This window comes from Octodon degus, unplaced genomic scaffold (assembly GCF_000260255.1).
Source record: "Octodon degus isolate 3935 unplaced genomic scaffold, OctDeg1.0 scaffold00131, whole genome shotgun sequence".
Taxonomy (NCBI): domain Eukaryota; kingdom Metazoa; phylum Chordata; class Mammalia; order Rodentia; family Octodontidae; genus Octodon; species Octodon degus.
In genome coordinates, this window is record NW_004524707.1 from 433604 (window position 1) to 456369 (window position 22766).

General features: G+C 41.6%; 1 protein-coding gene across 3 annotated transcripts in view; it reads right to left on the minus strand.

Annotated features, from left to right (window-relative positions):
- Window positions 1-412: 412 nt before the first annotated feature.
- The window catches only part of Dstyk (dual serine/threonine and tyrosine protein kinase), a 52492-nt gene continuing 30138 nt past the window's right edge, over window positions 413-22766 (minus strand). Inside the window, exons 3-14 of one of the 3 annotated variants that reach the window (XR_002818066.1) lie at window positions 19731-20391; window positions 14996-15228; window positions 14538-14621; window positions 13776-13952; window positions 12914-13043; window positions 12412-12568; window positions 11873-12005; window positions 9996-10109; window positions 8025-8139; window positions 5392-5526; window positions 1832-4840; window positions 413-1211 (exon numbers count right to left, since the gene is read on the minus strand). Coding sequence is in view for 1 of the 3 variants with exons in the window: in XM_004641116.2 (XP_004641173.1) it covers window positions 4653-4840; window positions 5392-5526; window positions 8025-8139; window positions 9996-10109; window positions 11873-12005; window positions 12412-12568; window positions 12914-13043; window positions 13776-13952; window positions 14538-14621; window positions 14996-15228; window positions 19731-20391 (2127 nt within the window). In the remaining 2 variants the exon portion in view is untranslated. Of the gene's footprint in view, window positions 4841-5391; window positions 5527-8024; window positions 8140-9995; window positions 10110-11872; window positions 12006-12411; window positions 12569-12913; window positions 13044-13775; window positions 13953-14537; window positions 14622-14995; window positions 15229-19730; window positions 20392-22766 lie in introns of all 3 variants that reach the window. The other 2 variants (XR_002818067.1, XM_004641116.2) reach the window with 2 other exon arrangements.

The following is a 22766-nucleotide window of genomic DNA, read 5'->3' on the forward strand; positions in this document are numbered from 1 at the left end:
TCATCCCCCTTCTCCATAATCCTGTCTCTCACTTTCCTGCCCCGTTCTCCAGTGATGGTGTATAAGGTGTACCCAGTGGGAAGATCAATGGAGCCAGGTGTGATGATACATGCTTGGAATCCCAACACTTGAGGAAGCTGAGTTAGGAAGATCACAAGTTTTAAGTCCAGCCTGACAAACTTACCCACTGAGTGAGATACTGCCTCAAAAACAAATAAATCAAGGCTGGAGATGTAGCTCAATATAAGCCCTGAATGTGATCCCCAATACTGTGTTAAGTGGGGGGGGGAGCAAACCATTATAAGGACTGGAGAAGACCATACAATGGAAGGTTAGGGAGCAACAGTTTCCAGTGAATGATCAGGGAACATCCTAACACAGGTAGTAAAGGAGAGCCAAAGCCAAACAGATGTAAAACTAAAACAACGTTAATGTGATCTTTATTATACAGCGCATCCTGTACTTGTGAATCCTAACAATGATACAGAATACTCTATAAAACCAAACCCAACCATTAAAAATTATGTAAGCAAAGACTTAACCCATAGTCGAATCTCTTAAAAATACAGTTAACGTAGTCCTGTAACAATATGAACAGAGCCAGGTAGCACAAAGAAGGAGGGAGCATAGAGAGTTTATGCCAAAGTATTTTTCTTCTGTTATTGCACTTTTTATTCTACACACTTAGTATGTTACACTTTTATTTAACACTGTAACAAATATTAGTTCTTTAACACAAACAAAAAAACATTACATAAAGACAAGACAACAAGCTGTTGGTGACCACTTTTCTCAGCAAACTGGCCTCTCAATGACAGGTATTCTCACATGGCCTTTGCCATCACCTCAGCTGGATTAGATGTTAACAAAGCAGAAGTTAAACATGAAACAATAGTTAAGAACAATAGTGCTATCTGACAACTCCAGGGAGTCTATGACATGAACACCTCAAGGCCACTCCTTCCTACCCTCTTTATCAAGCTAGCTCTGTCCCACCCTACCCCTATATTCAGAAGAATACACCTTCATTTTCTTTTAAAGAAAAATGAGTTTTTTTGGAGCCAGCAAATCCAAAAAGCACGCTTCAAAAGTTCAAAGAAAGCAACTCATCTTTGGTAAAGGACACTTCCAGGGCTGTTCATCCTTTGGTGGTGCAGTGCAGACTTCAGAGGCTTCCTGATTGGCCCAGTACAATACCAAGTGTGGCATCTCTACAAATCAAGGTCAGAGGGTGCCTCAGTATCTCAAGGTGCTGCTGTAACCATACAAACCCCCTTTCTAGGCTTCTCAATGCTAAATAGTAAGCCAAAAAATAAAATGTCATTCAGTGTAGCTGTCACCTCCCAACCTTGACACTCTAGCCATTCTCCCATCAAGAGAAACATTTCCCCACACCTGCTTTGGGCTTTTGGTACTGGGCTTGGAAGCCAAGGCCAAGCACAGGCAAGGCTGCACTCTGCCACTGTGCTACCTCTCAGCCCTCCAAGCCCTCTTTTGGCAGTTCAAGCAAAGTTATAAAAATCCATTTGGGAGCTGACGGATTACTGGCCAAGAGTTCTACCATTCTCCTATTTCTATCTGTGGTAGTAACATATCTTTTCTCCTACTACTTCTTTGAGATTTAGTGTTTAAAAAATAAAATACAAGCAGCTGCTGCCTAGGCTCTCTTCTTAGAGGTGATAGAGTCAGATATGACTCTTTGGTCTGGGAACAACAGCAAAATCCTCTTGTCCTGAGCTATGGAAGGCCTGCTCAGTCAAGGATCCACTCTGCGGGAGAGCAGGGGGCAGGGTCTGCGTATGGGCACCTCCTCTGGACCAGCAGCACTCACCTGCATTGCAAGCTCTAGGCACAGGGTCACTGGTCCAGGGGCCCAGGCTGCACTGTGGTTTCTTCTGATTGCTCTGCAGGAAGGCCTCTTGCTTGGATCTGAAGCCAAATGAGTGACCAGACTTGGAGCTCATGAAAGAGGCCAGGTAATCATGTTGGGTGGGGTAAACTGCTCTCATTACATTTTTTAGAAGGATTGAACACAGTAAAGGTAATCTGACAGGCCCGCCTTCCTCCCTCAGCCACAATCTCACCTCAACTCTTGGGAACACAGACAACCAACACTTGCAGGCAAGGGCCTCAGGATATTGGTTGGGATATGCCCTGTCCTACCCAAGTACTGCCACACTTCTCACAATATCTAGTGTCTTCTCAAGTAGTATACAGTACAGTACATTTCATGGCATTCCATAATATTAATAACAATGGGTGCCAAGGGAAAAAGTCTAAAATTAGCTAACAATGTTATACAAAAAAGTACACATACATTATACACACGTGGGTACATATTCCAGCACTCAGCCTGCTGAGTATTTAAATAACAGCCCCAAATATCCGTATGTAGACTTTGGTTGGCCCAGACACTTCCAGGCATATCTTGCACCTTTTCTCAGAATACTTTTTACAATGAAAATAACTGCTCATATCCTTACCTAGTATTAGTCCCCTTGCCTTTTCCACTAGGTAAAAATGTAGGCAACCTGCTAGAAAACTGGTATCTGAGGGTGGACTAAGCCACAGGAGATGAACTGAAAAGGACTCTGGTTGGAAAAAAATTTAACTTCCCATGGTGAACGGGAGCTTGAGCTAAGACTTCCAAAGAACATTCCAAATGTGGCTTTCATAATGGAACTATAGACTTCCGATTATACTAGAATTAAGAGCACAGACTGGAAAAGGGAAATAACTATGTAAGACTGTCCTTGAAACTTCATATAGAACAGATGTACGACTCTTTGGCAAGCAAACTACTTAGTTCTTAACTTGACACATGGATTCCCAGAGCCCTATCATCATTGCCAGAAGGGCAACAGGTCATTGCCAAGGAAAGTAGAACGCCTGACGTCTAGCTTAAATACGTGTTAAAATTCTAAGAGGTACGCTGAACAGTCTACAAAATGAAGTTGGAGCCAATGCCCAAAGACACTGGTCAGTCACTTAACTTTATCATTTGAATGTAAAAAGGTATATAGCATTACATAAAGTTTCTGAAGGGCTGCGAGTGCTGAGACTGCTCCTGTGCTTAAATGTATCATAATGAGAGCTTAGGGTGGCTGAAGTTCAAAAACTGAACTTTAAAAGTTATATAAAAATTATTATATACTCCGCTTAGACTTTGTTAATAGGCAAGAGCTGGTCATTCGGTTGCAAACAACCCTAGAAAACCCCAGCACTAGCGTAACAGTCATCTTCAACACCTACTCAGGGACCTACTTCACACTTTGGAGCTGGACAGAGGGCCTGCCCACAGCCCCTGAGATTGGACAGCTGTGCGGGGGCTGCCCACCTCCGCGTCTGTTCCTTCACCTACCTGTGTTTCTACAGCTCATGGACAGTTTTGTGGAGGAAGGCTTGAAATCAAGACCTGAGATGCACCAATGTTTCAACTGTTTCCCCGCCTCCGCCAGGAGTCAGTTTCTCTCCTCAGACTCAGAGGCAGGGTACTTGCCAGATGCTAAGACACAGAACTGGACTTCTCTTTTGTTGGTTTTTTTTTTTTTTTTTTAGGTGGGAGGTCTGGCTCTTCTTCCTTCTAACAGATTATATTTAAAATAGGTAAAAAGTATAGAAGCCTTGGCTTTTTAACCATTGGTTAAGCTTTAAATATATTAGTGTGTTAATTTTAAACACAAAGAGAAGAGTTTCTGTGAAAACCACTCGGTACCCTTCCAGAGGTCTGCGTGCAGGCCATGGGTCTGATCCTTTCCCACTCCCAGGCTTACCCACATGTTTCACAGTGGGTCGGTTCTGCTCAGATGCTTGTCCCCAGTACCATGTGCTCTAGAGCATGGAGCTCTCCACCTGAGACCAGCAGAGGGCTGAGAGGGAAGACCCACAGGCAGAAGAACAGATTCGGTTCTGGGGTGAGCAGTAACTCAAATCCAACAGGTTATATACATATATACATACATATGCACATGCTCTTTTTTTTTTTTTTTTTTTTTTTGCCTCTTGGTAAAGTAACAGTAAATCCTTCCCCTAGAAATTAGGGGTGTGTAGCCCTATAAATGTAAACACACTGGCACAGTGAGGAGGAGCAGGCTTATTTCTAGCTTTTTAGCTGGACTGTTACAACCTGAGATCCCTGGTTATAGACAGCAGGAACCAGGCAAGCATAATATTTTCTTTTCTGTCCTTATGTTCATAGAATCCTGAACTAAGGTCAGATTTTCTAAGTGGGCCTAACCACTGGGTAGAATCAAATTATCCCTAGCGGGAGCTGACATCACAAAAATAATGGTTTTAATACTATTGCCACTACAGTGTTCTACTTCTTGTCTTAGAAACATAATACAGTGAACAGACACTGGTAACATTTGCCTCCTTTTCTGTTTTGAGACCAGAACATCCCATGTTCCATTTTTGCACATATTAGACAATCTTTTTGCTGAGGGAATCATATGGAGCATCAGTGAACTACCCCAACAGCTCAATAGCCGTCCAGCTTCTTACTACCCAGGAGCTATCTCTGTCTGGCAAGGTCTCAAGCTGCCCAGCAAGCACCAAGTCCCCCAGAAGCGCCCTATAATGCATAATGTCAAATTCTCCTCTTGGCCAAAGGTGAGGGAACAGAAAGAAACAGTGGCGGAAGGTTTTTGCTTTCAAATAGAATCATCTAGTCCTCTGTTTGGCTGCTCAAAACTTGACTTGCAGAGGCGGTCCATGATGCCCTGGAGCATGGGCTGCACAATGCCCAGGAGAGGCCTCTTAGAGGGGTCACCATCCCAACAGGCTTCCATCAACTGCCAGCACTCTTCATCAAATACAGGCAGACGTTCTGGGCGGGCCCCTAGAGAGAGGAGCACAAAGATAAGTCCAGTGGATGAAGAGGGCACAGTGGTGCATGCCTGTAATCCCTTGAATGTTGAGGCAGGAGCTGTACAACTTTGAGTTCAACCTGAGCAACACAGTGACTTTGCAAGACTTTCTCTCAACAAGTAAAAAGGGCTTGGGATATATCTCAGTGTGAAGGCTATGGGTTCAATTCCAGTACTACCACCATCAAATGAAAGAGTAGTTAGTGAGATGGGCCCAATACAAAGAGCTGATCATACAAGTTGGGACACAGAACATTAAGGAATGCAAGCTTTGGCTTCCACTGCACATCCAAGTTAGAACCTGAATGGAACAATGATGGGAAATTGGAATGTACTGGCATAGGAAATTGAAGAATTAGAAAGTTTAACAGAAAAAAAATCACTTTTGAGTGCTTCAATACAGAGTTGCCTGGAAGCAAAAGTTTGACTTACGAGGGTCTTTCTGAGATCCCCTGATGGTGTAAGTGTGGTCCACCTGTGGAGTAGAACAGAGTCAAGGCAGAGTGGGGCTTGTAGCTCTTACCTTTCCGCACGTTGTTCCAGAGGTGGTCTTTGCTAGCACACCTCTCAAATGCTTCAGGAAGCTTGACAGAGCCTGAGCAGATATACCAGAAAAGAATCCCAAAAGCGTAGACATCCACGGAATTGTCGTACTTCCCTATGGCAAGAAGGGATGAGAAAGTGAGTCAAGAAGCGAAAGGCAGCAGCATGCACCACACTGTACCTGCAAGTCATTACATGTTTTCCTCTAAGGCTTTTAACCACCACTTCCTTTTGTAACAGCCCTCCATGCAGCATTGCACACTTATAATCCCATTTCACAACAGAACACTATTGTAGCAAGAGGTTAAAGCCAGGCACAAAGAACATCAAGCTCAGAACTAGACAAAGGGGATGGAGCGTCATGCCTTTTGGCTTCATGGCCATCTGCATAATTAATACTGGGTTACATGGTGTGTGATGGTGGAGTATGTGGGAGCCAATATCTAACAATTTGTTTTTCTCCATGCCAGGGATCAAACTCAGCACCTTGTGCTTGCTAGGTCGGAGCTTATGCCACCAAGCTATATCCCTGGCCCCAATATCTAACAATTTTTAAAGGCAAAGGGAAGAGTCTGGATCTAATGGGCAGTAGAAAGTCACATGTTTTACACAGTGGTAACCTGTTTTAACCTAATTTCTTTAACAGTACTGGGGCTGGTTCCTGGGAATGTAACACTGAGCTACATCCCCAACCCTTTTTAATTTTTGAGACAAGTATTGCTGAGTTGCCCGGACAGGCCTTTAACTTTCAACCCTCCTGCCTCAGTCTCCCAAGCAGTTGGGATTATAGGCATGTGTCACCACACCCAGAAACTATAATATTTTAGAAAGATTATTCTGATAACAAAGTGGACTGCGGGGGCTGGGGAGATAGCTCAGTAGATTAAGCACTTGCCTGGCAAGCGCAAGCACCTGAGTTCAATCTCCAGTTCCACAAAAAAATAAATAAATAAATAAAAAAGTGGACTGCAATAAAAATAGTCAACAGACTTTATTTTTTTTTAATTTTTATTTATTTATTTATGTGTGTGTGTGTGGCCAGCTCAGCCCACCAGGGGGCGGGGCTGGCTGGCATGTGGTGCTGGGGGATCGAACCGCGGTCCGTGTGCTTTGCTAAGCTTGTTCTAAGTAGGTGCTTTAGACCACTGAGCCATCTCACCAGCCCCAATCAACAGACTTTAAATATGAATAACAGCCAAGATAGAGCAATAGTAGTGGGAACAGAAATTAAAAATAAAAACAACATAAATTTAGGGGAAAAAAAACTGATGACTGTCTACTTGGTTCAGATGTGGGCAGAATAAACAGCTGTCTACCTTTCTCTAATGCTTACATAAGTGTATCACTTAATGAAGAACTGGGGGAAGACATATACAAAATGAAGTAAATTCAGACACACTGCTAATTTTAGCTGGTACAAGTGCTCTGACTGACCTGCAATTACCTTTCTGTTCTCCCTGGTAAAGTACAACAATGGCCCCCATTCACTTGGGCTCAGAAGTTTACAGTCATCTTTTAATTATTCTACTCTGTTCATCACTCAGCAAGTTAATAACACAATCTTGCTTATTCTTACCCTGAATCAATCTCAAGAAAATCACTTCTCTATGTTACACACTAATCCTAGAGATAACCAGTACCTAGCTGGTCTCCTTTTATTAGTACTTGTTACTCAAATCCCCACTGAGCGAACATTCCATAAACACTGTCTTTTTATCTCTCCCCTGGGCAAAAGCTCAATAGCTCCTGACTTTTTGAACAAACTCCTCTACAAGCTCAATGTATTCATCTCCAACTTTATTTGGCACTGTTCTCAAATAGGACATTTTTTTCCTGTCATCCTTATCTGTATTCTGCACTTTTTTTCCTCAGTATTTCCCTTCTCCAACCCCTAGAAGTTTCTTTCCTTCATTACAAGTGGTTGGAAAATGCAGACAGAAAGCTCTACATTCAGATTCTAGGACCACTGCCTTCTAGCTCAGTGTTTTTGGAGTGAGTCACTTCATCAATCTGATCTCAACTTTATCCATGAAATGGACATAAAAATACCTCCACATCATCACAGAATTATTGAAAGCATTAAACAAAATAGAACATATGCACTACCTCCCTCAAAGTCCACACTATAAGTTTCCTTTCCACTCACCAATTCTTCCAGATCAGATTCTAGTTCTACCACAAAACCACCAAATACTTCAACCTTTGCTGAACACCAACAGTATATTATATAGCCATTACTTTAGCATTTAATCACATACTGCTTCAAAATTGCATTACCACCAAAATATATCTATGTACATTGTAAACTCTTTAATGATAGAGGATAATTTTATTACATAAGAATTACTCAATTATTTATGAGCAAATAATAGACTGACTTAGGCAAGTATGACATAATAAGCCACAGAGACATCCAAAAGACTCTCATTTGCACTTCTTCTAACTATGTACTTTCCCCTTATCTGCCTTAGGTTTCCCTGCTCTGGTTTCATCCTTGCCTATGTCAGACCTGCCAAGAGTACCTGTGCCTACTACTCAGCCTAGGGATAGTATGCAGCATCAGAATGCTTATTTTAGCCCTGCCCAAACCCACTCCCTGCCCCCTTGCTGTACCTGTGAAAAGTTCAGGGGCCATATGGATTGGTGTCCCCACAATGCTGCCTGACATCATGGCCTCTGGCTTGCAGAATCCTAAGTCTGTGATCTTGGCACGGTTCTGTTTGTCCAGCTGCCAACAAAACAGGATGATAGTCACCTTGCTTCTGATCCTGCACACAGCTCTTAGTTATACACCTAAGCTTAAAATAGGTACCTCAAAGTACTATTGTTAATATCTTTCTCCAACTTTCCTACCCCCAGATTCATTTCTGTTACTGTCTTCCTCCCCATAATCCACCTGAAGGCTAAGATGACCTCTTTCATCTTTGTATCCCTGGCACTTGGCCTAGTGCTTGGCATAAATTTTCATAAATCTTAGAAGAATAAATAAGCTAGGGTTCAGAGAAATACTGTACTCTGAGGGAGATTCTTTAGCTCTTGGTTATTCTCCTGAGCCCAGAACAAAAAACAGAGGTCTTCTTGTCAGTTGAGGAGATTCCTGAAATTCCAACTGTTTGCTGTCCTGAGGATCCAAGAGAGAGCTGGAGGTACAGCTCAGTAAAGAATTATCTGCTTGGCTCTAAAACTGCAAGGCCCTGGGCTTAATCCCCACCACCATGACAAACAGAAGAACAACCAAATCCCCCCCAAAATCCTTGAGACTAATCTATCTCATTTAGCTATTAGGTTTTAGCCTATAATTTTAGGGGCATCTTCCCCTTCCCATCCTTTAAAGATCAACTGGTATTATCTTTATGTCACTGAAATGTCAGAAACACCTTAATGATACTCTGAAATTTTCTCAAGAATACGTCAAAAGAGTTTAGATAACAGAACTGCTGAGCTCATGACTATCTTACCTTTTAAGATATCTTTACTCAGCTATCATTCAGCATCTGGGACCAAACCCTAACCAATAACAAAGACCTAGACTCCTCAAAAGTATCAGGGTAACAAAAGCTGAAACAGGCAGAAAGACTACTCTAGATTGAAGGAGACTGAAGAAGCACAGCAACAAAATTTCCTGCATGGTCCTTGGCCTAGATCCTGGATCAAATTAACAGACAATTTTTTCTTTTTGAGACAGGGTCTCACTAAGATTGGCCTTGAGCTCACTTTGCATCCCAGGCTGGCCCAAACTGGCAGCAATCCTCCTGCCTCAGCCTCCCAAGCCCTGGGATTATAGGCATGGGCTACCATGCCCGGCTCAACAGACCATTTTTGGAGCAACTGAATATTTGCAAGGAGGAGAGATTAAAATAAGTTAATGTAGTCTGTGTGTGTGTGTGTGTGTGTGTGTGTGTGACACTGAGGACTGAACCTGGGACCTTTATGCTGAGCTATATTCCAGCCCTTTATGTTTTTTTTTGAGACAGGAACTCATTAAGCTACTAAGTTGCTCAGGGTGGGTTTGAACTTCCAACCTTTCTGCCTTAGTCTCCCATACTACTGGGATTCCAGCATAAGCCACCATGCCAGGCTAGATTACATATTAAATAATAATATTATATTAATGTTAAATTTCTTGGATGTGATAATGACATTTTCCATAGAAAACTATCTTTATTCTTAGGAGATAATGGTGAAGTATTTAAGAGTTACATTTTACTGTAATTTCCTTTCATGTAAGTATAATAAAAAAGTGTCTGTGTGCATGTGAATGTATAGAGAAAAAGAGAGTAAGAAAGTAAGTGAATACACCAGGAGAAACAGCACATACTGATAAGGGTGTATGGGTTCTCACTGTACAATTATTGTAGCTTTTCTGTAAGATTAAAAAGTATTCAATAGGAGAGGGTGGAAACCTTTACAATATAAGGTAAGGCTATGTTGAAATACTCCTGTAAGCTTCAAGTCCAAACACCATGTATCCAGTATGCTATGAACTCTACTACTTTCCACCTAGATTTTTACAAGGACCAGACTACTTTTCTGTGCACCTTCCAAAAGGTCACTTAGCCCACAGAAGTAAGCTCTGTTACTTACCAGCACATTTTTCAATTTGATATCACGATGAACAAGTCCCTGGCTGTGCAGGAAGCGGACCCCCTCCACCACATCTACTGCTATCTGCAAACGTGTCTCCAGGGTCAGCCCAGCCTTGGGGAGACAAAAGAGCTTACTTACCACAAACAAAGCAACATCTCAGTCCAACTCACTTGAACCAACTGAGATTTCCTTCTATGAGGGACTAAAAGACTTCACAAGGGCACGTGAGGACAGAAAAGTTCATGGGAAAGAAAAGGGGATGAGGAAAGCAGGTTAAAAAAAAAAAAAAGAACACAAAGCCAGATAAAGTCCTTTGCAAACGGCAGTTGGGACAGCTGGGCAGTCCTCAGATGTGACAAAGAGAGGTGCAACTGCATGACTAAAGCATGAGGTCATTTCTAACACGTAAACAGCTCTGGAACTGCCAAAGCTCAAAGTGACTGTTTAGGTCCCTCAAGCATTTACTTCCATTCTTGACAAACCTTGTTAGCCCAGGCTTGTTTTTATGGATTCAAATACCAAAATTACTCATATGACTTTAATTAGGGTCTCTTGAATTCCTAGAAAATGTTATGTCACTTATTCAGAAGACTGAATGGAATTCTCCAGCACACTTGCAAAAAGCATCAGACACTGCTAAGCTTAAATCCTCTGAGATAAAAAGGGAAATCACTTGGACAATAATCTCCTTCATCACACCTCTTGGAAGCATTTCTGCTTTCTCTGTCCTACTTTGGGAAGCTCTTTATAAACCTGTACAAGGGGTATCTGGGAGATGGGCCTACCTAGATACACTGAGGTCAGCTTTTCTCTTCCACTCAGCTCCAATGGAAGGAACAAATGAAAGAAACTTTTCTGTTTTCCTTTTGGTAGCTGTTTTTGGTGAGGGAAACGTAACATTAGACTGAAGGTTTCACCTCTACCCAGTTCTTCAGTTGTGTATTTCAATTCATTAAAAAAAATAAATAAATAAATTGTCATGGAGATAGCTCAGTGGCGCAAGTACTTGCTTGGTAAGTACAAGGTCCTGAGGTTCTTGGTACCATTAAAAAAAAAAAAAAATTAAGGCCATATAAGTGATTTCTGTCTTCTCTGATCCTTACTAGGGTTTATGTTAGAATGTAAAGATTGTTTAGCTTCTCACTGTCTAAAATAAATTTGAATTCTGCAGAAATTCTCAACATGTGGGGCTGGGGAGATGGCTCAATAGAATAAGCGCTTCCCTGGCAAGCCAAGGGCCTGAGTTCAATCCCCGGTTCTGTCAAAAAAAAAAAAAAAAGAGAAGAAAGAAATTCTCAACATGTGAAGTCTTACATAATTTACTTCTAATCCTTTGCACATTATCTCCCCTCCACTCCCCTGAAAAAGCAGATGCTCCCACATGCTTAGTGTCTTTATTGGCCTTTGAGGGCTCTGGTATTATGCTGCCCCTTCCCTACTATGGTCTCTTTTCCCATCTTTCTAGATCCTGTCCATCGAGGTATGCATGTCAAACTCAAACTTCACATCATCATGACGGTCCTAACAATTACATTTTTTTGCTGTCACTATTGGTGCTTAATACAAAGTAATTGCTGATAAAATATTTGTTGACTAAACAAAGCTGGGTTTCTCCAAGGAAAACAAAGTAAGATAAAGAAGAATAGCTCCAGGAGCTTTTTTGTTCTAAGTAGTCTAGATTTTGACCACCACCATAAGAAGCCAAAATGGTGAACGATGTAGTGGGGCAATAAACAAGTTAAGCTTTTTTGGAAATAAGTGTGTTAAAGCCTGGTACTCCAACAACAGCTAGAGGCTCTGAGAAAGTGGGAAAGGATAAAAGACCAGAAGGAAGGTGACGGGTCTGGCTGGGTCTTACAACGCCCCCACCTCACCTTGAGCCCTGTGTAGAGGTCCCGGTGCAGCCTCTCCATGATGAGCAGCACGGCAATGCTGGAGCCACCACCATAGCTGTAGTCGATGACGGACCCGTGGAGGTCCACCAACCGCGCATGCTTCGGCAGGGACCTGTGGGAATGCAGACAGTGGGCTACGTGACAGGCCGGGATGAGGAGGGAGTAAGCCCAAGGCCACAGTAGGTCCAAGTCCAGAGGGAATGGCCTCAGCACAGACTGCACAAAGAGAATGGCCTCTTCACCCAGAGCAAAGTAGCATGGACGCTAAGAACCAATAAGCCTTAATAACTACGGAAGAAAGATAACTGAACAAGGATTCTGTAGACGGTGGGGAAAGAGGAAGCAAAGACAGTGATGGCCTTACAGAGAGCGAGTCCCACAAACACTAGCCTACACATTTTGAAATCTAGGCATGGAGAGACATGGCATGCTGTAGCTCTTGGTATAAAACTCATTTCAACCTTCAGGCTTCTTTTCTAGATTGTTTTTCCATAAAAATGAATGAAACCAGAACCTACCTCATGTAGTGAAACTCCAAAGCCAGGTCATTCCAGTGCTTTTCATCAGGAGGAACAACCGACTTGAGGGCACAGGGGAAGTGTCCTCCCCAGTTGTCACACAGGTATACCACACCATACTGTCCCCGGCCCAGTTCCTGTCCCAGTTTAGGTTTACCTACAAGGCAGAAAAACAGAGCTAAGACAGGAGGGAAAGAGCTTATGGGACAACCTCTGTTTAGAGGTCAGGAAGTCACAATCATGCCAAGGGAAGAAATTCTAGTGCAGTCACTGTAAACCAGCAGAAAGCAGCCTAGCTGGTTACCTTAAACTTTGGTCATGTTATTTAAAATATATAAATATAAGGGTCAAACAGACTTCAGGAATTCAAAAACACATCAGTAAGTGCTTAGGGAGATCTGTAAGGAAGCGGCAGAGGACAGTGGGGTCCTTGGAGGCTAGACGTAAGGTTCAGAGAACCCAAACTTTACTTCAATTTACTTAGAAAAAAATAAGAACTCACCATGCAGCAAGACGTCCTGTAAAGACCGGCTCTCCAGAGAAAGGCGGGCCAGGCGTGGGGCATGATCTTTCCGAACCTTTAGCCACAGATCTTCTGTCTTCTCCAGCCGGCCTGAGTGGCCAGCTTCCAGCTGAGATAAAACAGAAAACGTCAGAGTACTCATCCCTAGCCTCAGCTTCCTCACCTGTTATATAAGAATAGCAATACCCCATAGGGTAATTATAAGAACTAAGTTCATGGATATGTAAAGTGCTTGGCACAGAGACTGGTACACACACTATCAATAAATAAGAATTTTGCCCCCTGGGATTCATAATCACATCCATTCATCCCCACAAAAGACAAGCAAATAAAAAATCATGTAACCGTGAACTATAATAGAAATTAGAAAATATCCCTTTCTGCATTCATGTCTAAAATATTATATAAACTAAATTCCTCCTCTATTTTTTTTCTTATTTAATGAAAGGGTAGGGGTTAACTGGGCTCCTTTACTCTCCCTAGAATTAGAAAATATCCACATGAAAACCTATTGATGAAATTTCCTATAGCATAACATTATGTTTTAACAGAGTAGAAAGAAAATACAGTGATTTTTTTGGGGGTGGGGGGGAGTAACTGGGATTGAACCCAGGACCTTTGAACTGAGCTACATCCCCAGCCCCTTAAATTTATTTTTTTTATTCCAAGATGTGGTCTTGCTGTTGTCCGGGTCAGACTCACTTATGATCCTCCTGTCTCAGTCCCCCAGAATGTGGGGTTTCATGCATTTTTAAAAAATTATATAGAAAGTGTCACATCTGCCAAAGGCTGAGGCTCTGTTCTGTATATTCCTGCTGTACCTTTTTTCCTACATACCAACCTGCCGCAAGGAGGCTGCAAAAGCCTCATGAGAACTATTGAGCCGAGTCCGGAATTGGCTGCAAATGCTCTTGGCCAGCTTGGAGGCGCTGAGGCTCTCAATGGCATCCTGGGCCACCTTCCGCTTCCATTCCAGCGTGATGGCAGGGGGGCTTACCCATGCAATACGCTGGATGATCTGTCAAGATGTGGACAGTGGGATCGCTGAGGGATGGAGAAAGGAACTACTAGAAGGCCCAACAATCCCCTTTTTCCAGGCTATATATTCATTAGGAGCAGGCTCCTGAGACAGGTGCTAAATGAAGTTTAGGTTCCTCTCCATTTCAGGGCTCAGCCCAAAGGAAGAACAGTAGGCCTGCCTACAAGTTAAATTCAGTGTCACTGAAGTACCTGAATTTAATATTAGTAACCAACTACATAAGACCCAGGTCAGAACCACACTCTTGGCCTCTGGCAATGACAACATCTAATTCTGAGAGACATTTAGCCTGGAAAAAGAGATATGAAGGAGCAAGTGAAGTACAGTCATACAGCTACAAGAAATATTATTTAAACCTACCACTTTAAGAGTTAAAGGAGCACTGTTAATAACTGTTTGAGAACAGACATAAACCATTAATTTTTCCAGGAAGGCAAACCAGAACTCATGGATACCCTACCTCAACAGCAGCTCCTAGGTCTCTTCTCTACTAGGTTTCTAGAGTGACTAGGATACAGATGAGTCCATGAGGAACAGCAATTTTTTTCTCTTTCTAATTCCTACCTGCTTGATTTGCTCCCAGAGCATCCTTGTAACTGAGGACCCTGAGTGAAACGTGACTTCAACATGATAGGCGGCATTTAAGATCTGAAAGAGAATACATACAAGAAATCTGCTCTGAGTAGAGTGACTATTTTTAAATGCAACAAATATTTACTTCGAGAATATAGAACAGTCTCAAGGTTTCCAAATTTATCCTTCAATGTATTACAAAATCAACTCATGTTAATCATCTATTTTATAACTAATTAGGCCTTTTTTACTTCTTTGTTTCTCAAGTGTCATATTTTATAGCTCAATAGCACCTTCTTCACGGTGGTCATTTGATAGGAACAAATAAAATTCAAACTGAACAGGCAAAAAGTTAAAAGGGAAAAATGCTGGCTAATTTGAAGTGGAGATTATGTGTGAACTGTTCCACTATCTGTGACAAGGTATCTTAGCAACTATTCTTTGCATACCTGTTTGAGATAATTACTGGTGATGTGAACTGAGACATCCTGTGACTTCTCCAGGCTCTGCAGACACCGCTCCAAGGTTCCGACAAAGCTCTCACGTAAGTAATCTACTGAGCTGATCAGCTTGTTAGCCACTGCCTGATTAAGCCGGGAGATAATGAGTTCCTGGATCTGTCGAATGCAGCATTTGATCTCTCTGGTGCCTACTGGTTCTCCATTCTCAGGGATAATGACATCTGTGGAGGCAAAGAAATGGGCTGGCTGGTTGTATGGGAAAAGGGCAGGGATCTCCTGAGACACAGCCACTGAACTGCCCAGAAGATGGCTACAAAAAAGACGCGGGTGGTTGATGAACTTTGAGAGACCAGGTACTGTTCAACTACTTGTGGCAAGCGGGGTGTAGTGGCACACATCTGTAATCCCAGCACTTGGGAAACTGAGGCAGGAGGATCATGAGTTCAAGGTCAGTGTGGGCTACACAGTGGGTTCAAAGCCTGCCTGGACAACAGAGCGAGACCATATCTCCAAAAAAACAAAAACAACTACTTGTGGCAGATAAGATCATAAGAGAAACACTTATGTCTAAAAGGAGATGTTGATTTTGTTAGCTTCAAATCACATTTATGGAAAGGAAGAAAACATTAATGGAATGCAGATTATTTAAAAGGCACACATAACATTTCACATATGTAACTAATACGTGAAGATAATCTTCACAATAACTTTGCCAGGTATATGTTATTGGTTATAGTTTATAGATTAAGAAATAGTCTCAGAAAACAAAATAAAGTGAGTACTATGAAGAGGATATGTAGTTAGGAAGTAATACAGCTAGCGTTTGAACCCAAAGCTCACTGATTACAAAGTTTGTAAACTATCACATTGCCTATCATATTAATAAGAATCCAAGAATCAGGAATTTTATCCTAATCAATTACTAGATTAAAAAAAAAAAAGAGCAAAACTCATTTGTTGGCCCTACCATGCCACTACCACTCAGAATTAAGAAAAGCTCTACTGTGTTAGCCTGGCAGAGGCTGTAATGGTGTGTCAACTTGAGAAGTCTAGAAGCTTAACTAAGAAACTCAGCAGTTGTGCATCCTGGGGTGTAGGGGACATGCCCTTATTGCTCTAGGATGTTCATTGTGCCAACTAGAGAAGTTTAGAAGCTTAACCGACTCAGCAGGGGGCCAGGCTCCTCACTTTGTAAACATCCTGAGCCTGTGCAAGAGGGGGGCATGGAGATAGTATGATCGCTATACTCACTGGAGGGCAGGTAGCCTGCAGACAATAGAAGGCAGGAGAAGAGGTTTGTTCTTCCCCTTTTCGCTCTTGCTGCTTTTGCTGTCTTCTGCTGCTCTGAACTGTTGCCCAGTGCCATACCGCCTTGCATGCAGCCAGCTGATTATGGACTGAAACCTCCACAAACTATGAGGTAAATAAACCTTCGGGCATTAGGTATTTTGTCTTGGCAATAAGAAAAAGTAACCAAGACAGAAGCATTCAAGTAAAAAATGATCACCACTATAAGGGCACTATCCAGTTCACTGGGGGAGATTTAACTTGATACTACCTCTTCAGAGGAAAACTGGCAATTATCTGTCAAAATTTTTTACCAACAATAAAAAATTCACACACCCTTTGAACTACTTGCTTCAAGGAATTCTCTTTCTAGAAATATATACTTACAAATCTCAAACATGATGATCAATATACAGTCTGTAAGAGCAAAAAGAAAAAACCTAACTGTACATCAGTAAGAGAATAAATATATTAATTAAGGTATGTCCACTGGAAGAAAACAGACTTGTGTGCACCTTTTGGAAAACGCTCTAAGACACATATATTGAAAAAGTGAAAAGTAGGATGTAAAAGAACATATGAGAACTAGATGGTGGTGGCATGGGGAATCTTTGTACCTTTGAATTAAGTACTATGTGTGCATGTTTTACCATTTTAAAAAAAAGTGTTAATTATTGAAACTGTCCTACCAATTTGATTTGAAACTGTCTCATTGTTATTTGTCTCTCAATAAAATTATGGAAATAAAAATAATTAATTAAATAAAAATAAAAATACAACAGTATTTTACAAAGCATGTTTATCATTTACCCAAGGGTAGGAGACATGCATTTTCCTTTATTGAAAGATAAATAATAGTCACAGAAATCTGGCTCCAAAGGATATGTGGTAGGCTCTCTTTTAAGTCTCCTGATCATTGCCCCAAGAGTGCTTGGAACAGATTCAGAACAAGGTAGAGCCAGATATGCAAGCTGTATTTAACATGTATTTAACACACCTAGATCAGTAGATCCACAAATGCACACACACTTGGCCTACTTGTTCCCAGGTACTCTCGTGTCTCTTTAGCTAACTGCCTCATCCCAGGCATCAAATGGTACACCTAATGATACAGACAGATATTTTCTGGTCTGCCTTACCTCACTGCCCTGACTTCCCTTCATTCTGTTTGGTGCCAGTGTTAATGCTCCAGTGTCCTTACCTAAATACGAGAGGACTTCCTAGAATTTCATGGCACATGTTTCTTAGCTACTCCTCCCTGATATGGGAACTTACCAAAGGCATATTTTGTTCATCTTTAGAAAGATTTATAAGAAATTGGGCATCTTATCTTTGCTAAAGCCAACTACATTTCTTTCATATTTATAAATATGATATAACTCGTAGCTCCCGCTTATCCACTCCCCAAGATGTGTTGCATTCAAGAATCTGTCTGCATGGCCCAGGTGCTCTCATCATTGAAGCTCAGTAGTAGAGTACTTGCCTAGCATGCATGAAGCCCTGGGCTTGATCCCCAGCAGTGCAACACACACACACACACACACACACACACACACACCCTACAAGTCTGTGTTTGCTGGTACAGATCATGCTGTGGTTAGGTAAGTGAGTAGCTACCTTTTGAGTAGCTAAAAAAGATGAGTGGAAAAGATGGCTTTTGGAGAGGCCCTGACAGATAGGTAGGTAAGAGTTGGAAATTCAAAGATAAAAGACTTTCAAGCTTAAGGCAGGGAATGAGCAAAGAAAAGGTAAGGAAGTATACGCATGACAACAAGAATTTACAACCAACCCAAATAAAAATTATAGGAAGGTATATAATAGAAAACAAGACTTGGCAAAATCAGTAAGGGATAGGCTTTGGAAGATTTTCAATACTAGGCTGAGGAGTTTAAACTCATCTATAGGAACATGAAGCCAATAAAGTATAGGAAAAAGAGTCAAGGGGATCGATTAGGTAACAGAAATTCAATTATTATTATTTTTTTTTCCAGAACCGGGGATTGAACTCAGGCCCTTGCGCTTGCCAGGGAAGCGCTTATTCTACTAAGCCATCTCCCTGGCCAGAAATTCAATTAAAGATGATGGGATGGAAAACCACAAGTGGATATAAACTACTATATGCAAGAAGACTCAACAGTACTTGGCAACTAATTAAACATAGGGACACAGGGAAAAAAAGACAGTTAAAAATGTATGAATGCTTTGAAACTGGGTACCAGAAGAAGTAGCAAGAGTAACTGGGAGTACATTAAGAAGCAGTAAAAGCTGGGCTTGGGGGTACACACCTGTAATCCCATACTCTGGGAGGCTGAGGCAGGACAGCCAAGTTTGAGCCCAGTCTGAGCAACTTAGCAATTCAGCAAGATCCTGTCTCAAAGATTAAAAGAAAAAAAAAAAAAAAAACTTTAACAAGGGCTGGGCATGAAGCTCATGACAAGTTCCTCGGTGCAATTCACAATATAAGGGAGAAGAGTAGGGGAGACAATAAAACATGCAAATTAAAAGTACAAATTAAAGCTGTCTAGATAATCCTGCCTCTACTACCACTTACTAGCTGTGGGTCTTAAGCAAATTGCTTAACCCATTTAAGCCTTAGTTCCATCATCTAAAAAAATGAAGATAGGCAAAATCTACCTAAGGAGGATTCTGAAAAACACAGACATTAGCTGCTGTGTCAGAAATCCTGATTAAGTCTTTAGTTGTCTTCAGCACCAGTATTTTGGGGAGGCCTCCCAGGTGATTTGGATGTATGCCCAATTGCAAATCTGAAGAGTAACTTGCAAATTGTGCCATTTTAATTAATAGATAGTAAAGTTATATCCATGCATGGAGGTTTAGACAGCAGTCAGTACACAAAGGCAGCAGCACCTAAGTCTCGGAAGCTAAAAGACCTGACCAGTCACTTTTGCCCAAATGCATTAAATAGCCATTTGTGAAGCACAGAACTGCCAGAAGAGCTAAGCCACTACTTTGGGGAATGCTCCTGAGTTCTGTTTCAGGAAAATGAGACCCTGAAAATAAGAAGATGGAGATGAGGCTGGCTCAGTGGTACATTGCTTGCCTAACACATGTGAGGCCTTAGGTTTGCCCAGTACTGCTAAATACATAAATGATAAGGGCACCTGGGCCATACTGACAGAGCAAAGGTATGGCACAGTAAAACTCTTCAAGCAGTTCTTCGCCAGCTCCACTGGTATCCAGGAATACAGAAAGAAAGTGGAGATTAGAGTTATTAGGATAAATTTTTACTAAAAGTTATTGCTAAATAAGGAATGACAGTGGAGTCCTCCAGGAAAGTTACTGAGACCAAGAAAGGCTGCCTTGGCTAAGGTGGGCTCCTACTATAACCTTAAGAATCAATGTAACCAATTTCCAGTTAGAATAGAGTTGGAGGCTCTTAAAGCCACTTTGCCCCATCTGACTCTCTAGGACATACCTTTAAACTCTATGTTGGTAGCATCTTCCAGAAGTTCTTCCTTCATGGTGTTAAGAGTCTCAACAATCATATCCTTCATTTCTTCCTGCTTTCGGTTAGCAATATTCATCAGTGATTCATACAGCTCATTCTCTTTTTTCCTAGTGTATTCTAGCCTTTTAGGAGTAATCTGCAGGTCCCGCTGCATATCAAAGGCCTGGTTAATGAAGATGTCAAGGCAGTGGCAGTGCACCAGGTTCAGGGCCGTCGCTGCATCCACCAGACGGGCCTGCAACAGCTGATGAGAAAAAGTGCTCAAGTGTCTCAGCTTCTCACTCTGTTCCACCAACATGCTCTCAGCTTTGATGTCCTGGCCAGGGGCGCCACAGTTCCAGTGAGTGGTGCTCAGATACCCCAGATCAATTAGCTGGCGATACAAAGGTGATCTTTCATTGTCTGTTCTGGTAGTGGAGTCTATTATCTCCATCTTCGGCACTTTGAAAAAGAATATGGGGAAGGAAAAATACTTTCGGATTTCCTGTAGTTCTTGCTCATCCCTCTCAGAGAGTTCATCTTTGTGGAGTGCATAGGTTATCACAGGCAAGAAATCATTCACCAAGTCACCCAGAACATCTACTGCAGGCCTGAGGCCTTGACACGGTGCCACCACAATGTCCACTTCCTGGAAGTAGAATGGGATCTTATCAGCACCTCATGGTCAGAACCAATCCTTGCCTTCCCAAAATCCCACACTGTGACAAAAACCCAGATCTGTGCTGGAGCAGTGGACTTCAGAGTGCCCAATCATCCATCTACCTCCTTCCTTGGTTACTAACACTTCCTGTGTAGCCTACGGAGGCAGGCATTCATCTAGATGGAGTGAAAAACAAATAGAAAGGATGTAGTCCCTTTAGCCATTTAAAATAAAAAGACTACTTAGTCTCTGGCTATCTTTGTTGCTTAGAAATTCTGATTCTCTCTGATGAAGAAGTAAGAAAAATAATGAAGAAAAGGAAAACAATATGAAGTTGGTCTGCTTGGAATATGCCCTCCCCTTATGTCCTTTGCCTCCTATACCCCCATCACCAACTTTCTGACCTGGTTCCTAAGCATCCTTTAAAACTCAATGTGTAAGTCTTTTCCTATTCTTAAGATCTGTTCCTGTCCCATAATCCCAAGCACTCTTTATTTCCCTTTATTATTACTCAACATATTTAAATTTGACTTATTTAAAACCCATTTTGTTTCCCATTAGGCTGTGAGGGGAGGGACCATGCTTGATTTACTGTTATAACCCCAGTGCCTAGTATAAATGTCCTCAATACTGTTGATCCAATTATCAAGCTCACCAAACAGAACTACTTTCCTTCACTATCCCAAAGTCTAACCATCTAAGTCTTGATAATACCCTTAAGAATAGGATCATTTGGTATGGCAGAAGGTTTGTCCAGCTAATATTTAGCCTCTATATTTTTGGAAAAGCAACCCTCTTTACAGATGGGGTAGACCTTCCAGAAGAGATTTCAGGGATGAGGCAGGGGCAGGAGTTCTACCAGAAGTCTGCCCTCTGGCTCTGCCCATCTTCCTGTCTGGAGCACAGATGTCACAGCTACAATAGCAGTGTCTTACAAGCCTGACAGTGGGGCAACCACTAAAGGAGAAGGAGCCTAGGTCCATGCCAACTACAGAGCTGTCACACCAGCTCTCAACTGCCTGGCTGCAGACTCCTTGTAAATGAAGGAAGAAAAATTTACTGCCAAATAAAGCTTTTTTCTGCGATGATCTATATTACACATGGCTGAACCCAATCTTGTCTGCTATTCTCAAATTCCTGAAGTTTCCAGAATGACCTTTGGTTTAGAAACAAACCTTCCATGGGTCCACTTCCTCACCTATAATTTCTGCTTTTGTTTTCTACTTCTTTCCAGAGAAGTTGCAAAGCACTGAAAAGCATATATTCCCATTCGCTACAGAGGCTGCTCCTCATATTTCTGAAATTGTCCATGTAAAGGGTACCAGGGACTTGGGCCTTTATCACCTAGCATAGGCACACAAAACTCTTAATTCAAAATACAAAATTCTTAATGTCTTCAAAGGTCTCTGCAAACCCAAACACTCCCCAAAACTTGAGTATGCCTCACAGAATTATAAAAGAACTCAATACAGTTTATTTGAAATCAGAAGATATATGATTTTGTTTTCTTCCAGACCAATATCTACTTACAAGCCTTATTTATGCAGCAGGTATTTTTGATGAAAGATTTAAAAAAAAAAAAAAAAGTCCTGGAACCTTTTCCTTTTTGCTATCCTTCTCTTGATAAGAAAGGCCTAGGAAATGCCAGCCTGTTATGTCCAGTATGTGTTTCCCACTGACACTGACACTGACACTTGGTGTATGTGTATTGTTTTTGTTTTCTTCTTTATCTTTTCCATTCCCAGCAAAGCACAAAGGTCTCACCTTTCCAACAAAGAACTAAGTTTTATTTGCAGGTAGATCATATGACATTCATTTGGCCAAAAGCTACACCGCTTTTACTGTCCCCTCACCTGTAATTTGAGCAAACCCTGCATAAATCTACCTTTTCCTCACCAAAGCCCTGGCCAAGAGGAATTTGCTGTTTCATCTGTGCCTTAATTTGCAGGGAATGTGTTCTGGTTAAAAAAAAAAAAAAACAAGTCTGGCATTCATCTTGCTGTTCACAATAACCTCTTTCAAGGCCCTGAGTCACACACGCTAAGGTGTTAACAATTTCAAAGAGGCTTCACAAAAAGTTGGTAAGAAATTTCAAGGTTTAGAATGAAGCATAAAATTGCATAAATAACCACATGTAATAATTAGACAAAAACTAAAAAGGATCCCCCCAAAATGAAAATAGTAGAGAATTACAGGCAGAATTTTTTTTTTTTTTTTTTTTTTTTTTGGCGGAACCGGGGATTGAACTCAGGCCCTTGTGCTTGCCAGGCAATGGCTGTGTCAGCCAATAAGCGCATACCATTAGCGAGAAGACCCCTGTAATCTCTGATTTCAACAGTCTCCACGAGATTTTTTTTTTTTTT